The 19,543-nt window shown below is 43.5% G+C and overlaps 1 protein-coding gene across 2 annotated transcripts in view; it reads right to left on the minus strand.

Annotated features, from left to right (window-relative positions):
* Positions 1 to 19,543, minus strand: part of MAP3K5 (mitogen-activated protein kinase kinase kinase 5) — a 286,689-nt gene that overhangs the window by 80,946 nt on the left and 186,200 nt on the right. For both annotated transcript variants that reach the window (XM_082249712.1, XM_082249711.1), the window contains 2 exons: positions 15,665 to 15,746; positions 12,378 to 12,511 (listed from right to left, as the gene is read on the minus strand). In XM_082249712.1, the coding sequence (XP_082105838.1) occupies positions 12,378 to 12,511; positions 15,665 to 15,746 (216 nt within the window). The remainder of the gene's footprint in view (positions 1 to 12,377; positions 12,512 to 15,664; positions 15,747 to 19,543) is intronic.

Genomic DNA, 19,543 nt, shown 5'->3' on the forward strand with positions numbered 1-19,543 from the left:
CCCCCCCCCATCCGGGAAAAAAAAGGACAGCCACTTGAACTAATCGCATGTAAAATACAACTTGGGTACATTCAGCCTGTCCATACATGGTTTGAGCTGAAGAGATTGAGATTCGAACCGTCTATGACCGACTTAAGGAGTTCTGCCTTGATTCAGACTTTTTGGGCCTGGATGCATATTTCAGGTCAGTGTCCCCAAGTAGTGAAGTCAGAGACACCCAGGTAACTAGCATTTTCAGAAGGTGATCAGCATCGGCAGCCTCTGTATTTCTGTCAGTAGAGATTTCTTTAATGTTAATAGATCAGTATGTGTTTCAATAAAAAATAAACTACTGATTTGCCTTGGCGTACTTGCTAATTTTACTAAACTAGTAACAGAGAGAACATCTGGCCCTAAACACTACCATGAAATAAAAGAGGTAGTATACTGTAGTTTCCTTTAGCCAATGTAGTTGCTCCAGAGCTCAGTAAAAAAAGGAAAAAAAAAAGCTTTTTGGCTTGCACATGATTGGATGATGAAAGTCAGCAGAGCTTTTGCTCATTTACTAAGCTCTGGGGCAACTGCACTTTGCAAAGTGCACAGTCTATTTGCCTTTAGTAAGTCAACCCTATGATGTCTATGGAAGGCACCACAGTACCTTTAGGTGGATAAAAGGATGTATGTTTAAGTCACTAGTACGACTTGTCAGGCGACTTGTGTGCCCTCAAGTCGCCCCAAGGCGCTTGTCATAACAAATGCAATGTAAATGAATGAGAGCCGTCTTAATATGCACTACTGAAGTCGCTCCGACTTCAGAAAAGGGTCCTGTACTACTTTGAGGCGACTTGTATCCAACTTGTGCCAATAGACTTCAATGGGAGTCGCCTCCAAGTCGGATCCTTATCTTATGTCAAGCGACTTGTTATCAGACTTTACAGGAAGAAGGAAAATCACCCAGGCATTCCATAATGCAGTCCACCTCCCCCATACACCGTTATCTCTGCATTGTCTGTATATATTGGCCCTGCTTAGATTTCTCGTGCTCCAGTTTTATTTCACCTTCTCCTGCTATAATGTCCTCCAGACGACGCAGAGATGTGGTTAGGAGGCACTGGTAGTCACTGGCACTGATGGACACTGATAAGTGGCACTGGTAGTCACTGGCACTGGTGGACACTGATAAGTGGCAGTGGCACTGCTGGACACTGATAGGTGGCACTGGTGGACAGTGGCACTGGTGGACACTGATACGTGGCACTAGTGGACACTGATACGTGGCACTGGTGGACACTGTTACGTGCCCGTGGCACTAGTGGACACTGATACGTGGGAGTGGCACTGGTGGACACTGATAGGTGGCACTGGTAGTCACTGGCACTGGTGGACACTGATAAGTGGCACTGGTAGTCACTGGCACTGGTGGACACTGATAAGTGGCAGTGACACTGCTGGACACTGATATGTGGCACTGGTGGACAGTGGCACTGGTGGACACTGATACGTGGCACTGGTGGACAGACACACACACAGAGATGACACATACACAGAGAACACAGGACACATGGGAAACAGGAAAAAATAAAAAAAAAAACAGGAAAGGGAAATTAGGACACAACACATCATATTCTGATTGGCCAAATACAAAGTCGTCTATCATATAACCAAATACAAAGTCGTCTATCATATAAGTCGCGCTGAAGTCGCGCTAAAGTCGCGCTAACAAGTCGCCCCTTATGGGGTGACTTTCTGGTCGCGGTAGTGTGAACCGGCACTAAGTGCCTGTCAGGAAAGGAATCACCATTCAGCAGCAATAGATCGCCGGATGCAGAGCAGGTGTGTCACCACGCCCATCTCCCCAGCCCTGGCCCTATATAAGACGCTCTTCCGGTGTGCTCAGTGCTGGTTTATCGTCAGCTCCTGTACCCGTGACCTGTCCGTTTACCTGTGTTCCTGTTTTGACCCGGCTTGCTTCTTTGACCTGTCTGCATCTTCTCCCTTGATCGACCTTGGCTTGCCTGACCACTCTTTGCTCTGACACCCCTGCTGGATCTCCTGTGTACCGACCTTGGCTTGGATCTCACAGACTCTCTCTTGTCTTGCCCCTTTGCTACCTTCCACTTGGCTCATTACTTCCGGACTGATTAACTGTGTATGACCCTCGGCCTGGCATTAACCTTGTGTCTTTTTCCACTGAGCACCTTTAGATCTCCTGGAAGCGGTCCTGGGTGTCCATACCATACCATCCATCCATCCGGATTTCACCAGCATCCAGTGCTCCTTGGGACGTGTCATCTCCTGTCTCACCTCCAGGGGTGATCCGCACCGAGCTGCAAGGGAAGCCCTCTCAGCACTTCGGCCTCAACCAAGGTACCTGACAGTGCCCTTTTTGGTTTGTTTACTAACATTTGGGCTCTATCATGCACAGCTAATTTATAAAGACCACTCCAGCCTGCCAACCACCAAGCAAATACCCTTCACACACCTACCTCTAACTAATCACTGACATAAAAATGAACTGTGTCCCTTTTTACTCACTTAAATCCATGGTCCTAGGACAGTCAGTCGCAAGCCTTTTCGCAGCTTCTGTGTACAGAAGTTAGGGTCCTTCTTTGAGTGTCACTTCAGGTGACACTTATATTGGCTGTTAGGCTGCATGGTTTTCTCATGATCCAACACAGGAGTCTTAAGGGGACATGACTGTTGGGTGCAGGCACATACAGTATGTAGCATTGGATTTCTGCTCCCTTGCACCTGGAAACAGCTCTGTTGAGGGACCCGGGCGGCAGACTTGGGTAAGTAAAATTTAGCTTCTCCAGATATTAAAAAAAATGTGTATTTCAACTTTAAAGTAAAACTGGAGTAAGGAAACAATTATTTTGTACCAATAAGCAACATACCTCACCTAGTTGTTTTGCAGTGAAACTGGTATTGGGTGTGTTAACCTTTCAGATATAACAATGTAATATAACTGCGTTTATAAGTATTAAAAGTCTGGCACAATAATACTCTGATGTGTGCCCCCCACTCCTGATTGCAAGGGGATAGAAGTGGGGCTCCTACCATAATTATGGAAAAACACTTTTCTAATCACTACTATACCACAAGTATGCATTTATTACTTTTAGTATACGGTCATAAACATTCAGCATGATTTCCAAAGTGTGTTCGCTAGATGGAATCTCAGCCTGGCATTCAGCAGGGTGAGTCATGTACTATACTGTACTTCAGTTCTCACAACTCTGCATGCAGAACTGCCAATTTTTTTTTTTGTTGGAAAGCACTTCAATTTTTCAACAGCTCTATTTTTATATCAAAAGTTAAGCAATACTCCAGGAATTAATCTAAGTTCAGCGCTCGCTTAAACTAGTTCTGGTGGATTATATTGTGCAGATTTTTTTTTTTTGAGACACTTAACACATGCCATCTAAAATTTACTCTACGTAATCATTACATTACAATCATTACATACCTAAATTTTTGTAATAAAATACTGTATAATATAGCAAATTGAAGTCATTATTATTTTTATGAGATTTAAAGTGGAGCTCCACCCAAAAGGGGAACCTCCGCTTGTTTGCACCCCCCCCCTCTACTGCCACATCTGGCACTTTTTTTTGGGGGGAGGGAGCTGGTACCTGTTTTTGAGAGGTACCCGCTCCCACTTCTGGGCAAGATCGCCTAACGGCAATCTAGAACATTTCCGGTCCCTCCTCCTTCCCCCCCCCCCCCGCTGCCTTCTGGGACACACAGAGGTCTCAGAAGATGGCAAGACCATCCAGAAAGTGCAGCGGGACTCGCGCATGCGCAGTTGGAAACCGGCTGTGAAGCCTGAAAGTTTCACTGCTGTTATCCCTTATTTACAATGCCAGCGCCTGCACCTGAAGCCGATTGATGAATTGGCTCGGGGGGGGGGGCAAAATCACAGGATCCCTGGAAAGGTAAGTGTCCTTATATAAACCACTTGCCGACTACCCCACCGTAATATTACTCGGCTGCGTCCAGTCACGTAGTACTACATAACTGGAGTGCATGTGATTAGACACAGCGGGAGGCGGGCCGCGATAGTCTGGGAAACTGAGAGAAGATCCGCCTGCTTATGTAAAAAAAAACAGGCAGATCTTCTGTCAAACAGGCAGGGAGAGATCATCAGCAGTTTCATCTAAGCTGAAACTGTGATCTCTCTGTGCCTGTCACAGAAACCCCCCCCCCCCCCCCGCACTCAGTAAGCATATTAAGCATACTGTATTAGTGTCACTGGTCCCCAAAAAGTGTCAAAAATGTCAGTTAGGGGTCCAATCTGTCCACTGCAATGTCGCAGCCCCGCTAAAAATCGCAGATCGCCGCCATTACTAATAAAAAATAAAAAAAAAAGTCCAAAAATATTTCCGTAGTTTGTGAACGCTATAACTTTTCCGCAAACCAATTAAAATACGCTTTTTGGGATTTTTTTTTACCATAAATATGTAGCAGAATACAAATTGGCCTAAACTGATAAAAAAATTTAATTTTTAAATTTTTTTTACTGGGAATGTTTTATAGCAGAATGTAAAAATATGGCGTTTTTTCAAAATTGACGCTCTTTTTATGTTTATAGCGCAAAATCTAAAAACCGCAGAGGTGATCAAACACCACCAAAAGAAAGCAATATTCGTGGGGAAAAAAAGGACATCAATTGTATTTGGGTACAGTGTCACACCACCACGCAATTGTCTGTTAAAATAATGCAGTGCCGAATAGCAAAAAATGGCCTGGTCATTAAGGGGATAAAACCTTCTGGGGCTGAAGTGGTTAAAAGTCAGCAGCTACAGTATTTGTAGCTGCTGACTTTTACATTTTATTTTATTTTTTTTTACAGGCTGGAGCTCCTCTTTAACCACTTAAGAACCGGAAGGTTTTACCCCCTTAATGACCAGGCCATTTTTTGCGATACTACACTGCATTACTTTAACTGACAATTGCGCCGACGTGTGACATTGTACCCTAAAAAAAAAATATGTCCTTTTTTTCCCCACAAATAGAGCTTTCTTTTGGTGGTATTTGATCACATCTGTGTTTTTTATTTTTTGCGCTATAAACAAAAAAAAAGACCGACAATTCTGAAAAAAAGAAAAACTATTTTTTACTTTCTCCTATAAAACATTCCCAATAAAAAAAAAAAAAAAATGTTTTCATAATTTTAGGCCAACTTGTATTCTGTTACATATTTTTGGTCAAAAAATCCCAATAAGTGTATATTGATTGGTTTGCACAAAAGTTATCGCGTCTACAAACTAGGGGAAGGATGTTATTTTTTTTTTTAATTAGTAATGGAGGTGATCAGTGATTTTTAGCAAGACTGCGGCATTGCAGCGGACAGATCAGACACTTAACTGACACTTTTAAGGTGGACCAGTGACATTACTACAGTAATCAGTGCTAAAAAATATGCACTGTTACTGTACTAATGACACTGGCAGGGAAGGGGTTAACACCAGGAGCGATCAAAGGGTTAAGTATGTCCCTAGGGGGTGCTTTCTAACTGCATGGGGGATGGACTTGCTGGATGAACACAGAGATCTGTGTTCCTAAATAGGAGGAACACAGGATCCCTGTCTTTATCACTGAAAGAACAGCAGTCTGTCTCCATGGGAGCGATTGCGTGTACCTGGCAGACATCCCACCTGCTGAACCCGCTGATTGGCTCTTCCCGTGCCAATCGGCATCCGCGTCAATACCAACTCCAATAACAACGTCAATAATGACTCCTCAGATGTCCGCGTGCTTCCCTGCTGAGAGCTGAAATGTCAACAAAAGAATTCCGGCAATAGGAAATTCAGAAAAAAAGAACGTTGTGGGATCCTCTACAAGATCCATACCAGCCCCTTACCTGGGCATGTAGCTGCCAGGCCAGGAAAGGGTGGGGGGACGAGCGAGCCATACCAGGCCACATGGCCTCAACATGGAGGGGTGCTTTGGGGCAGGAGGCTATGTCCCCCCCACCCCAAAGCACCTTGCCCCCATGTTGATGGTGACAAGGGCCTCTTCCCCACAACCCTGGGCTGTGGTCGTGGGGGTCGGCGGGGGCTTATCAGAATCTGGAAGCCCCCTTAAACAAGGGGCCCCCAGATCCCGGCCACCCCCTATGTGAATGAGTATGGAGGTACATAGTACCCTTACCTATTCACCAAAAAAAATGTCTCTTGATGTAGATCCATCATCAATCATGCTGCCCACCGCATGGACGAATGCAAAAAAAACAAAAAAACCCTGGAGGCCCTGAAGGCTTACCGCTGACTGCCTGCTCGTCCGTCTGACATTTCTTAAATAGCTAAGGGTGGAGTCACCCGATGTCAGCAGGTGACTCTGCCCCGTTGTGACGTCACCTACCGGGTGTGCTTCGAAAAACCGAAAAACCCACCTGAATTTACATTCAGACCGAAACAAATTGCACATGTCTAACACTGGTTGCTTTATTGGATTGTGAGCAGATCGTGTACCATAAAGTGATTGAAGCAAGCAATATATGAGTTGACTGGACATACATATCAGGTAAAGTTATCATTAATGTCAAATAAAATGAAACAGCCACCTCAATATACCTGTGAGATTGATGGTAAAAGATATATAGTGTAAAATTTCCCACAGGCATATAGAGATGTCAGTAAGTCATACTGTACAAATGTCATTCATACTCTCCATGTGTACACATACAGTGGGTACGGAAAGTATTCAGACCCCCTTAAATTTTTCACTCTTTGTTATATTGCAGCCATTTGCTAAAATCATTTAAGTTCATTCTTCTTCCTCATGAATGTACACATAGCACCCCATACTGACAGAAAAACACAGAATTGTTGACATTGTTGCAGATTTATTAAAAAAGAAAAACTGAAATATCACATGGTCCTAAGTATTCAGACCCTTTGCTCAGTATTTAGTAGAAGCCCCCTTTTGATCTAATACAGCCAGGAGTCTTTTTGGGAAAGATGCAACAAGTCTTTCACACCTGGATTTGGGGATCCTCTGCCATTCCTCCTTGCAGATCCTCTCCAGTTCTGTCAGGTTGGATAGTAAACGTTGGTGGACAGCCATTTTTAGGTCTCTCCAGAGATGCTCAATTGGGTTTAAGTCAGGGCTCTGGCTGGGCCATTCAAGAACAGTCACGGAGTTGTTGTGAAGCCACTCCTTCGTTATTTTAGCTGTGTGCTTAGGGTCATTGTCTTGTTGGAAGGTAAACCTTCGGCCCAGTCTGAGGTCCAGAGCACTCTGGAGAAGTTTTTTGTCCAGGATATCCCTGTACTTGGCCGCATTCATCTTTCCCTCGATTGCAACCAGTCGTCCTGTCCCTGCAGCTGAAAAACACCCCCACAGCATGATGCTGCCACCACCATGCTTCAATGTTGGGACTGTATTGGACAGGTGATGAGCAGTGCCTGGTTTTCTCCACACATACCGCTTAGAATTAAGGCCAAAAAGTTCTATTTTGGTGTCATCAGACCAGAGAATCTTATTTCTCACCATCTTGGTGTCCTTCAGGTGTTTTTTAGCAAACTCCATGCGGGCTTTCATGTGTCTTACACTGAGGAGAGGCTTCCGTCGGGCCACTCTGCCATAAAGCCCCGACTGGTGGAGGGCTGCAGTGATGGTTTACTTTCTACAACTTTCTACCATCTCCTGACTGCATCTCTGGAGCTCAGCCACAGTGATCTTTGGGTTCTTCTTTACCTCTCTCGCCAAGGCTCTTCTCCCCCGATAGCTCAGTTTGGCCGGACGGCCAGCTCTAGGAAGGGTTCTGGTCGTCCCAAACGTCTTCCATTTGAGGATTATGGAGGCCACTGTGCTCTTAGGAACCTTAAGTGCAGCATAAATCTTTTTGTAACCTTGGCCAGATCTGTGCCTTGCCACAATTCTGTCTCTGAGCTCTTCAGGCAGTTCCTTTGACCTCATGATTCTCATTTGCTCTGACATGCATTGTGATCTGGAAGGTCTTATATAGACAGGTGTGTGGCTTTCCTAATCAAGTCCAATCAGTATAATCAAACACAGCTGGACTCAAATGAAGGTGTAGAACCATCTCAAGGATGATCAGAAGAAATGGAAAGCACCTGAGTTAAATATATGAGTGTCACAGCAAAGGGCCTGAATACTTAGGACCATGTGATATTTCAGTTTTTCTTTTTAATAAATCTGCAACAATGTCAACAATTCTGTGTTTTTCTGTCAGTATGGGGTGCTATGTGTACATTCATGAGGAAGAAGAATGAACTTAAATGATTTTAGCAAATGGCTGCAATATAACAAAGAGTGAAAAATTTAAGGGGTTCTGAATACTTTCCGTACCCACTGTATACTGTATAAGGGATTTTTTCTTATGTCTGTACAATGCTGTGATTTCTACACAGATGCTGAAGAACAATGCAGCACTAACTTCATGTTTGCAACCTTAACCACATAAAATTTTGTCTGTTGGTAATGTCTAAGTTTAATGTTGCTATAGATCAGGGCTGTGAAAATCAATTTCTTTGTGGGCCGCAGTAATTATGGTTGCCACTTCCATAGCGGGCCAATTCTGGCACTCTGCTCCTACATGTAAAAATCATAATATTTTTGGCTAGAAAATTACTCAGAATCCCCAAACATCATATATGTTTTTTTAGCAGAGACCAAAGGGAATACAATGGCTGTAGTTGAAACTTTTTATGTCACACGGTATTTGCTCAGCAATTTTTCAAACGCGTTAAAAAAAAATAAAAATTGGTTTCACAAATAAAAAAAAACAAAACACTAAAGTTAGCCCAATTTTTTTGTATAATGTGAAAGATGATGTTGTTATGCTGAGTAAATCGATACCTAATATGTCACGCTTTAACATTGCGCACACTCGTGGAATGGCGCCAAGCTTCGGTACTTAAAAATCTCTATAAGCAGTGCTTTAAAAAGATTTACAGGTTACCAGTTTAGAGTTACAGAGGTCTTGGGTAGAATTGTTGCTCTTGCTTGAACGTTCGTGGCGATACCTCACATGTGTGGATTGAACGCCGCTTACACATGTGGGCTCGACGTACATATAGGTTCACTTCTGCATGCAAGCATGTGGGGACAGGGGCAGTTACATTTTTTTTTTTTTGTTTATTGTTTATTTTATCTTTTTTTTTACTTTCCCTTTAATTTTTTTTTTTTTTAATCCCATTTATTCCTATTACAAGAAATGTAAACATCCCTTGGAATAGGAATAGTGCACGACAGGTCCTCTTTATGGAAAGATCTAGGGTCAATAAGACTTCAAATCTCTCCTACAGGCTGGAAAGCTTAAGATAAAAAAAAAAACACAACAAAAAAAAAAAAAAACATGATCTCAGCTTTTCAGCTGAGATCACAGCAGTATTTAAAACTGCCAGGCCCAGCGTGATGTCATAACATTGTGCCCGGGCCTTTAGGAGTCAAAGAGACTGCCGGGGACCATCTTCTCCGCGGTATTCTCTATGGTGTACTTCCGCCACCGCCGGATTCCTTCTCCAGCTCGCCGATCGCATAGGCGAGCCAGTAGAAGCACCAGAGGAGGGCGGGAGGGGAACAGCCGCTATGATTGTTCTTATGGTGAAGGGAACCGCTGGCTAAAAAAAAGGATATCTGAATGATGCCTATAGCTGCCCAGACGTCATATGACAAACTGGGGTGTGAAAGTGGTTAAGGGCTTGGTTGTATCTGTAAGATTATATACATGTATCCAGGGTTTCTTCTTTTGTCAGAGAATAAGTGCAGGAACTCAACCACGCTCCACAACCGAGCCTATTTGAACTGTGGATCTGATGGAATTGCACAGTGGAAGGATCTTTAAGGGGCAATAAATACCAGGAGTGAGTTGTTTGGGTTCAGAGATGTGCTATGTACAGAGTGCAAAGATCAGGGGTGCACTGTGTACAGAGTGCAAGGTTCAGGGGTGTGCTGTGTACAGAGTGCAGGGTTCAGGGGTGCGCTGTGTACAGAGTGCAGGATTCAGGGGTGCGCTGTGTACAGAGTGCAGGGTTCAGGGGTGCGCTGTGTACAGAGTGCAGGATTCAGGGATGCGCTGTGTACAGAGTGCAGGGTTCAGGGATGCGCTGTGTACAGAGTGCGGGGTTCAGGGATGCGCTGTGTACAGAGTGCAGGGTTCAGGGATGCGCTGTGTACAGAGTGCAGGGTTCAGGGATGCGCTGCATACAGGGTGCAATGTTCAGGGATGCGCTGCGTACAGGGTGCAATGTTCAGGGATGCGCTGTGTACAGGGTGCAATTTTCTGGGATGCGCTGTGCACAGAGTGCAGGGTTCAGGGATGCACTGTGTACAGAGTGCAGGGTTCAGGAATGCGCTGTAAACAGAGTGCAGGGTTCAGGGATTCACTGAGTACAGGGTGCAATGTTCAGGGATGCGCTGTGTACAGGGTGAAATTTTCAGGGATGCGCTGTGTACAGGGTCCAATGTTCAGGGATGCGCTATGTACAGGGTGCAATGTTCTGGGATGCGCTGTGTACAGAGTGCAGGGTTCAGGGGTGCGCTGTGTACAGTGTGCAGGATTCAGCTCTCTTTCAGAGTCTGTCCACACCTCACTTACACTCCTCCTTGGCTCTATCCTCTATTCTCTATTCTCCTTGGCTTCTAACCAATATGTCTATAGTTACTTCAGCAGTTTGATGAAATATAGTTTAACAAGTATATTGATGGCAAATTGTGAGTTTAAAAATAAAATTTAAATAAACATTTCCCACACAAAGCACTAAGGAAACAGGGCCAAGAATGAAAGACATTTCCATGTTAATTCAACAGTAGAACAAGCTTCAAAGACACAGCAAAGATACAGCAACATGTAGCATCCCCTTTCCCATAATCTCACATTTGAAACACTTATTTTGTACAACATGCAGGTAATTACACAAGTATCAACCACACAATATTCCACGCATTATTTTTACCTAGAAACGTTTTTGGCAGGGTAATATTCTACATAGAGCAGCGTATATAGCCTACGGCCTAGGGTTATTTATTTTCAACAGCAGCTCTTAGTAGAGCTGCACGATTCTGGATAAAATGAGAATCACAATTTTTTTGCTTGAAATAAAGATCACGATTCTCTCACGATTCTTGGCGTAACATCTTTCACATTATACAAAAAAAATTGGGCTAACTTCACTTTTTTTTTCTCTAGGGTCTCAGCTAAAAAATAAATTGTGTATGTATATATATATATATATATATATATATATATATATATATATATATATATATATTAATGTTTGGTGGTTCTAAGTAATGTTCTAGCAAAAATACTGATTTTAACTTGTAAGCAACAAGTGTCAGAAAAAGGTTTAGCCCCGGTTCACATTTGTGCGATTGTGGACATCGCATGTAATTCGGAGCACACTGCTCCTAAATTACATGCGATCTCAGGTGCGGTGCGAATTTCAGCCATACACTTTGTATGCCTGAATTCGCACCGCATCCGCAATAAACTCGCACATGAGGCTTTTTTTTATCCGCAGCAGAATTGGATCGCATAGTGGTTCACACTAGTGCGATCCGATTCTGTGTGAACTTGCAGATCGCACTGCGATATGTGATCGCAACTGGGGGTGTCGTTAACTTTTAATTGACACCCCCTGCATATCGCATATGGGAGTGTGAACTGCCAGAGATGCAGATGCGATGCGGGATCACGCTGCATATTCGCAACGTTCCCGCATCACACAAATCTGAACCGGCACTTAGTCTTTAAGTGGTTAAACTGGCTAATTGAGTGCCGGTTCACACTCTTGCAGCTGCGGCGATCGCATGTAATATCGGAGCGCACTGCTCCTTCATTACATGCGATCGGCTGTGCGGTGCGAGTTCAGCCATACACTTTGTATGGCTAAATTCGCACTGCACCCGCAGTAAAGTCGCACATGACCCTTTTTTTGAGCCGCATCAGGATCGGATCGCACATCGGTTCAAACTTGTGCGATCCGAACCTGTGCAAACTGTAAAGATCGCACTGCGATATGCGATCAAACTGGGGGTGTCGTTAACATTTCATTGACACCCCCAGCTTATCGCATATGGCAGTGTGAACTGCCATGGGTGCGTTTGCGATGCGGGAACATGCTGCAAATTCGCAGCCTTCCCGCATCGCATAAGTGTGAACCGAGCCTTACAGACAGAAGTTTATAAACATTTGCTGGAGGCTCTTTTTTTTTTTTTGACAGCAATAAGTGAGCAGACAACAGCTCTTCTCTGTATGAATCAAGGAAATGCCGTTTTATGATCGTGGGGGGGTAGTGAAACGAGATTGTGATTTTTTTTTTTTTTAAACAATTAATCGTGCAGCTCTAGCTCTTAGTGACTTTAATCAACAGTTATTTTTCAAAGTGATCTACAGTAGAATGTTTTGGCATGTACGAACTTACCTGCTGTCCCTCTCAGGAACCTCCTTGATAGCGATTCTCACTTGGTTATTGAGGTCTCGTCCAGCATATACCACACCATGGGTACCTTTACCCAGGACTACTCTGTCACCGTTTTCATCATATTCATAATCAAACTAAACAAAGGACAATATTGTGGTTTCATCAAGTTTAATCACAAAAGAAGAATGACATATATACATTTACAAAAAGCAGGCTTTTTTTCAAAACAATATATTTTCCCTGCTCAATCAGTGCCACAAGGTATAGCCAACAGTAGTGTATTCTGACAATTTGGGCTGCCTAACTATTTTGCTTCACTCTTCTTTATGTTAATATTAAAGGTGGAGAGACTGTACTACTGTATCTGTGTAACTATTCCACAGTAAACGGTGGACAATTGATGTGTTCATGATGTCAAGGAAAGTGTAAAAATTTTACTTTGAACACAATGGATACTTAGGAGAAGCAGAAGAGCAGGAATAAAAATAACAAACATACATACACAACTATATGGCTGCAGCATCTATCTGATGCAGCATTTGTCCCCACTGGTTTGAAGCTAGAGAACTGAGCAATCGACTGCTGATCGCTCAGTTCTCGGTCTACACTGAGCAGAGAGTAGTGACTGCTCTCTTCTCTGCCCCTCCACGTCTCATAGAGCGCTGAGCTGTTTAGGGGGCGGGAGTGGCTAGCTCAAGCTCCCAGTGGCACGCTAAGAGGCCGAGCCAGCTGCCAGTCAGACATCTGTGTGGATTCCAACTCTATTGTTGGGATACATCCAGAGAATCTATATTTGCCAAGATAAAAACATGATGGTAAACCCCAGCTAAATGTCTCATTTTGTTTTACTTTTGGATAGAGTGGAGACTTGGAGATTCCAAATGTAGGCCAATTTCACAGTCAACATACAGTATAACTATAAGTATATAGGAATAAACAGGAGCACCAGATCAATTGTTGGGAGACCATGAAGAGTTTAAAAAGGAGATTATGTGATATTTCCCCCCATTCAGTGGTGGCCGTCCATTGGGGGCACAGGGGCGCCGCCCCCCCTATCCATGTGTCCGGCCCCGTAATCTACATGCAGGGCGCCGGATGCATGAATTCCAATGTTTTTTTTTTTTTTTTTTTAAGCATGTGATTAGAGCCAGAGGCTCTAATATGCTTCAAAAAACGGTGGTCTCAGGGCGCAGAGCACTGCGCCCTGAGCCCACCCAGTTGTGAGACAATAGTGAATGAATATTCGCTATTGTCACACAGACTCAACTCCTGGCCAATCAGGAAGCAGGTCCTGAGACCCGTTTCCCGATTGGCCGAAAGGAGAAGCCATGCCAATTGGCCAAGGAGGAGGAGGAGACGCAGGAGACTGAGGGGGAAGCCGCCGCCGCTGCTGCTGCCTGCCCTCCACATGTCCAGGGAGAGTGAGCCGGCGACCGGGGGGGTATGGTGTGTGGGCTGGTGTGGTCCGGGAGGGGGGGGGTATGGTGTGGTCCGTCTGCCGCCCCCCCCCCCGGCCCATTGAGCACCAACCGCCACTATCCCCATTTATACTCACCTAGATGGATGCAGCATCGATCCAATGCTGCATCTGTCCCCCGACGCCTCTACACTGACAACCGAGCTATCGAACATCACCGATTGCTTGGTTCTGACAGCTTGCTCAGCAGAGAGCTGCTGCCTGTTAGTCAGCAGCTCTCCCCTCTGCCCCCTCTTCGCTCACTGGAGCGTTGGGCTGTATAGAGGTGTGGAGCAGCCAGCTCAGGCTCTCAGCGGTTCGCTGAAAGGCTGAGCCGGGTGTCGGTCCAGGCACCTGGCAGATCCAGACTCCGTTGTTTGGGATGACGCGGTGCCTGAACTGACTTCTGTGACGTCAGCCGACAGCAGACTTCAGCCCGCTCTTTGCTGAAAACGGGTCACAGGAGTGCAGAACGAACTGTACTCTTGTGATCCAAAGGAGATGTACAGCCAAACAAGCTTTGATTATACTTCCCCTTTAATCTTAAAATGTCAAAGGGAGGAGACAACAGTTTTCAGTGGCTCTAATAGACATGGCTCTGTTGGACCCTCCTAATCAGTGCTTAGAATAAAAACCTGACAGAGAGTCTAACCTTTATCCATTCTACCCAAAAATTAAACATGCACGGCATCCCCTGAAATATACAGTTTAGATAAGGGAACATTATTACCGCTGGAAAAATTTCAACCAGGGTTTTTCCGATGGCGTGAGTAATATAACCAAATGAAAGGATGAGGTTTACAGTTACTGTAAATCGGAAGAAATAGGAAAGATACAAAAGAGAAAAATAAATACTTAGAACAATTAAAGTGGTTGTAACCTCAGACATGAAATATGAACACAGCATATCTCTCTATAGTATGTACTTGTCTCAAATAAAAGGGTCGATTCTGTCTGCTGCTTTGTTTCTCTGCTATCAGTATAAATTACTTCTGACAAGTTTTCCTGACACCAAGAGAAAAATTGTGAAAGGGAAGGGATCTCCAGCAGATTGACAGCCTCAGCTCTGTTCCTGCATGCTGTGTGAAAGGGGTGTGTCCCTTCCCTCCAATCAGCTCTCAGACCTTTCCTCCCTGAGCTCTGCAGAGTGTAACTTCAGCTCTCCACCCCCTTTTTCTGAATTCTTAGACAAGCTTTGTAAATTCAGCACTTTGGTTGTAGAAAAGACTGCAGACAGACAGATACAACTTATGTAGGAGGATTCATTTAATCTCTGTGTATCACCTGAGTATGGCCCTTCACTCTGTATATGTAAGGCTGTCAGGCCCGTCGGCCCTGGAGGCGGATCTGGCCCGCAGAGATCTTTTCCCCTTATCTGATACATCTCTCCCCCTACTGAGCAATCCTGCCTGTCTGCTGTTTGGGATTGAGGAAACAACAATAAGGCTATGTGGTTCTCCCAACATCACTGAATGCGTTTATGATCATTGTGCAAGCAATGATACTTTGATTGCGGTAAGAGGCAGTGTGATTCATGTGGTGGTGGTGTCAGCTATTGAATCACCCTCCATTGGCTCTTTTTCACTTAGAAGTTGAAGATTTCCTGTCTGGACAAACAATTGTTGCACTTTTTTATTTGAAGCGCTGCATTTTATATTCATTTGTCTTTATTACCAACCTGTAATTTGTGCCAGCTGCTGTTTTTAATTTGTTTTTTGGAGGAGCGGTTTCTTTGTTTCATTCTATATGTAAGGGTTTACAACCACTTTAAATATGAATTATTAGAAAACCAATAGCTATAATGTATGTGAATGATAACTGTTATACTTACTTCAAGGGCATCTCCATCAAAATCCACATCATCTGTGTTTTTTCCATTTTCTTCAGTAATACTGTTAACCATATCAAAAAATCTGCAACAAAGGAAATAAAGATTGTATAACCAAGACAAGAAAAAATATAAAAAGATGTAATCACAAACGAATGCATAGATCATAATATTTTTTTGCACTTTTAAATTTTGTGCACACACAGATATATAAAAGATCAATGCATAACAAACCTAATTTCTATTAAAGAATACAGTTATTCATTACAATACTGAAAATCTTGTACAACTGAAAATACCCACAGTATAGCAGTACTAAAAAATAATGGAGTAAAGTGTTGCTCTATATGCTATCATAAGTCCACAAAGCAGGGGACTATGCAAGTTATTATTTCATAGCTTGTATCTCAGGCAGGCCAATAGATGGTGCAAACATCATTCCTGCATCCACGGGTTGCAGGAAAGAAATTTACACGATTGCCCCATCAACACCGACAGTGCTGACAGAATGCCTCCTGCTGAGCCATTGCCTGCTTCTGGCAGGGGGTGGGGAAAGCTGTTCCCACTGGGAGACAGCAGCAATTATTGCTATTGGCTATAGCAGCCGCTAGCTATAATGGCAAGTGAATCTGGCAGGCTGGTTGTACCCAAGTTGATAGAGCGATCAACTTGGTACATTCAGCCTGCCCACACACAGTTCCAATCTCGGCCGGTTCCAGACAATCCGGCCGAGACTCGAAACATGTATGGCCTGCCTAACTCTGCATCCAGAGATACTTGTTTCTAGCACAGATAAAGCCTACATTATAAAGCCATTATAACATTATTTCAGGTTATTGTAATAAAGTTAGAGCTTCTTTGAATTAGGACTTATGGACCAACAAAACAGATTAACCAGTCGGGTAACAGTCACAAAAGTGAAAAGGAGTTATGCAGTGGCAAGAAGCGTAAAAATTCTTAATTTTATTTTATCCTTATGTGTGAACCACAAATAATCAATTAAGTGCACTTAAAAATGATAAAAGTGAAAAGAATAAGTGCCGGTTCACACATATGCGATGTCAGACATCGCATGTGATTCGCACCTCACAGCTGTCTGCGATGCGATGTCTGTGCGATGCGAATTCAGCCATGCAGACTGTATGGCTGAATTCGCATTACATTCGGACCAAAGTCACACAGGACCCTTTTTTTGGTTCGCACCAGTATCACACCTACAGTGCCTTGCGAAAGTATTCGCCCCCCTTGAACTTTTCAACCTTTTGCCACATTTCAGGCTTCAAACATAAAGATATAAAACTGTATTTTTTTGTGAAGAATCAACAACAAGTGGGACACAACCATGAAGTGGAACGAAATTTATTGGATATTTCAAACTTTTTTAACAAATAAAAAACTGATATTTGGGCGTGCAAAATGATTCAGCCCCCTTAAGTTAATACTTTGTAGCGCCACCTTTTACTGCGATTACAGCTGTAAGTCGCTTGGGGTATGTCTCTATCAGTTTTGCACATCGAGAGACTGAAATTTTTGCCCATTCCTCCTTGCAAAACAGCTCGAGCTCAGTGAGGTTGGATGGAGAGCGTTTGTAAAACAGCAGTTTTCAGTTCTTTCCACAGATTCTCGATTAGATTCAGGTCTGGACTTTGACTTGGCCATTCTAACACCTGGATATGTTTATTTGTGAACCATTCCATTGTAGATTTTGCTTTATGTTTTGGATCATTGTCTTGTTGGAAGACAAATCTCTGTCCCAGTCTCAGGTCTTTTGCAGACTCCATCAGGTTTTCTTCCAAAATGGTCCTGTATTTGGCTCCATCCATCTCCCCTTCAATTTTAACCATCTTCCCTGTCCCTGCTGAAGAAAAGCAGGCCCAAACCATAAAGCTGCCACCACCATGTTTGACAGTGGGGATGGTGTGTTCAGGGTGATGAGCTGTGTTGCTTTTACACCAAACATAACGTTCTGCATTGTTGCCAAAAAGTTCGATTTTGGTTTCATCTGACCAGAGCACTTTCTTCCACATGTTTGGTGTGTCTCCCAGGTGGCTTGTGGCAAACTCTAAACAACGCTTTTTATGGATATCTTTAAGAAATGGCTTTCTTCTTGCCACTCTTCCATAAAGGCCAGATTTGTGCAGTATACGACTGATTGTTGTCCTATGGACAGAGTCTCCCACCTCAGCTGTAGATCTCTGCAGTTCATCCAGAGTGATCATGGGCCTCTTGGCTGCATCTCTGATCAGTCTTCTCCTTGTATGAGCTGAAAGTTTAGAGGGACGGCCAGGTCTTCGTAGATTTGCAGTGGTCTGATACTCCTTCCATTTCAATATTATCACTTGCACAGTGCTCCTTGGGATGTTTAAAGCTTGGGAAATCTTTTTGTATCCAAATCCAGCTTTAAACTTCTCCACAACAGTATCTCGGACCTGCCTGGTGTGTTCCTTGTTCTTCATGATGCACTCTGCGCTTTAAACGAACCTCTGAGACTATCACAGTGCAGGTGCATTTATATGGAGACTTGATTACACACAGGTGGATTCTATTTAGTCATTTAGGTCATAATTGGATCATTCAGAGATCCTCACTGAACTTCTGGAGAGAGTTTGCTGCACTGAAAGTAAAGGGGCTGAATAATTTTGCACGCCCAATTTTTCAGTTTTTTATTTGTTAAAAAAGTTTGAAATATCCAATAAATTTCGTTCCACTTCATGATTGTGTCCCACTTGTTGTTGATTCTTCCCAAAAAATAACAGTTTTATATCTTTATGTTTGAAGCCTGAAATGTGGCAAAAGGTCGAAAAGATCAAGGGGGCCGTATACTTTTGCAAGGCACTGTATTCACACCTATGCGATCCGATACCTGTCCGAATTGACAGTTCGCACTGCGATATGCAAACTAATCTGGGGGTGTCGTTAACTTCAGCAGCTCATATATGGCAGTGTGAACTGCCTGCGAGTCAGGTGGATTCACAGGTTTTCGGCATCACACCAATGTGAACCGGCTTTAAATGTGCACATAATTAGGTTTGACTATAATAAGTGAGGGGTCTAAGAAAAATCTCTGCATAGCAGGACCTATTGCCTGTTTGTTTAAAGCCCATGGCTGAGATGTCTTCACCACAGACCACTACATGTTATCATCATATTATCCTGGCATGTCCACCATAGATTTTTTCTTTGGTTTTTAACATACATGGCCTTTTTCTTTATCATAAAATATCCTCATTTTTGGTATGTACCATAATAGTTACTATTTGATGTAAAATGTTTGCTATTTACTGAATGGAATATAATGATTATAATAACTTAAGTTCCTTTTTCTTGTTACAAACATAGGGAACCTTGTAACCTCTATTTCCTATACCCCTGAAGAAAGGTGGTGGTCACCTGAAATGTGTCAGTTACTTGGGGAGCACATACCTTCAAGAATGAAGGTAATCAATTACAAAAAGAGGGGGAGGGGTATGTCTCTATGTCAAGAACAATATAAAGGTGATAGAAAGGAGTGACATTACGGATGGGATGAGCATGGAGTTAGAATCTGTGTGGGTTGAACTCCATAGGGAAGGAGAAAAGGGGAAAGTAATTGTGGGGGTTTGCTACAGGCCACCTAACCAAGGGGAGGAGGTAGAGCTGGAATTTTTAGCACTAATGAGTAAAGTGGCAAAATTGGGATCAGTCATCATATTGGGGGACTTCAATTATCCTGACATTGACTGGGAAGAGGGGACTGCACACTCACAGAAGGCCCGTCTATTCACAGAAACCTTACTGGATAATTACATGTCACAGTTGGTGGATTCTCCGACTAGAGAAAATGCAGTCCTGGATCTATTGATCACTAATGACCCAGACATAATCTCGGAGGTAGTAGTTCAG

Source organism: Pelophylax lessonae (assembly GCF_965119305.1).
Source record: "Pelophylax lessonae genome assembly, chromosome: 3".
Taxonomy (NCBI): Eukaryota; Metazoa; Chordata; class Amphibia; order Anura; family Ranidae; genus Pelophylax; species Pelophylax lessonae.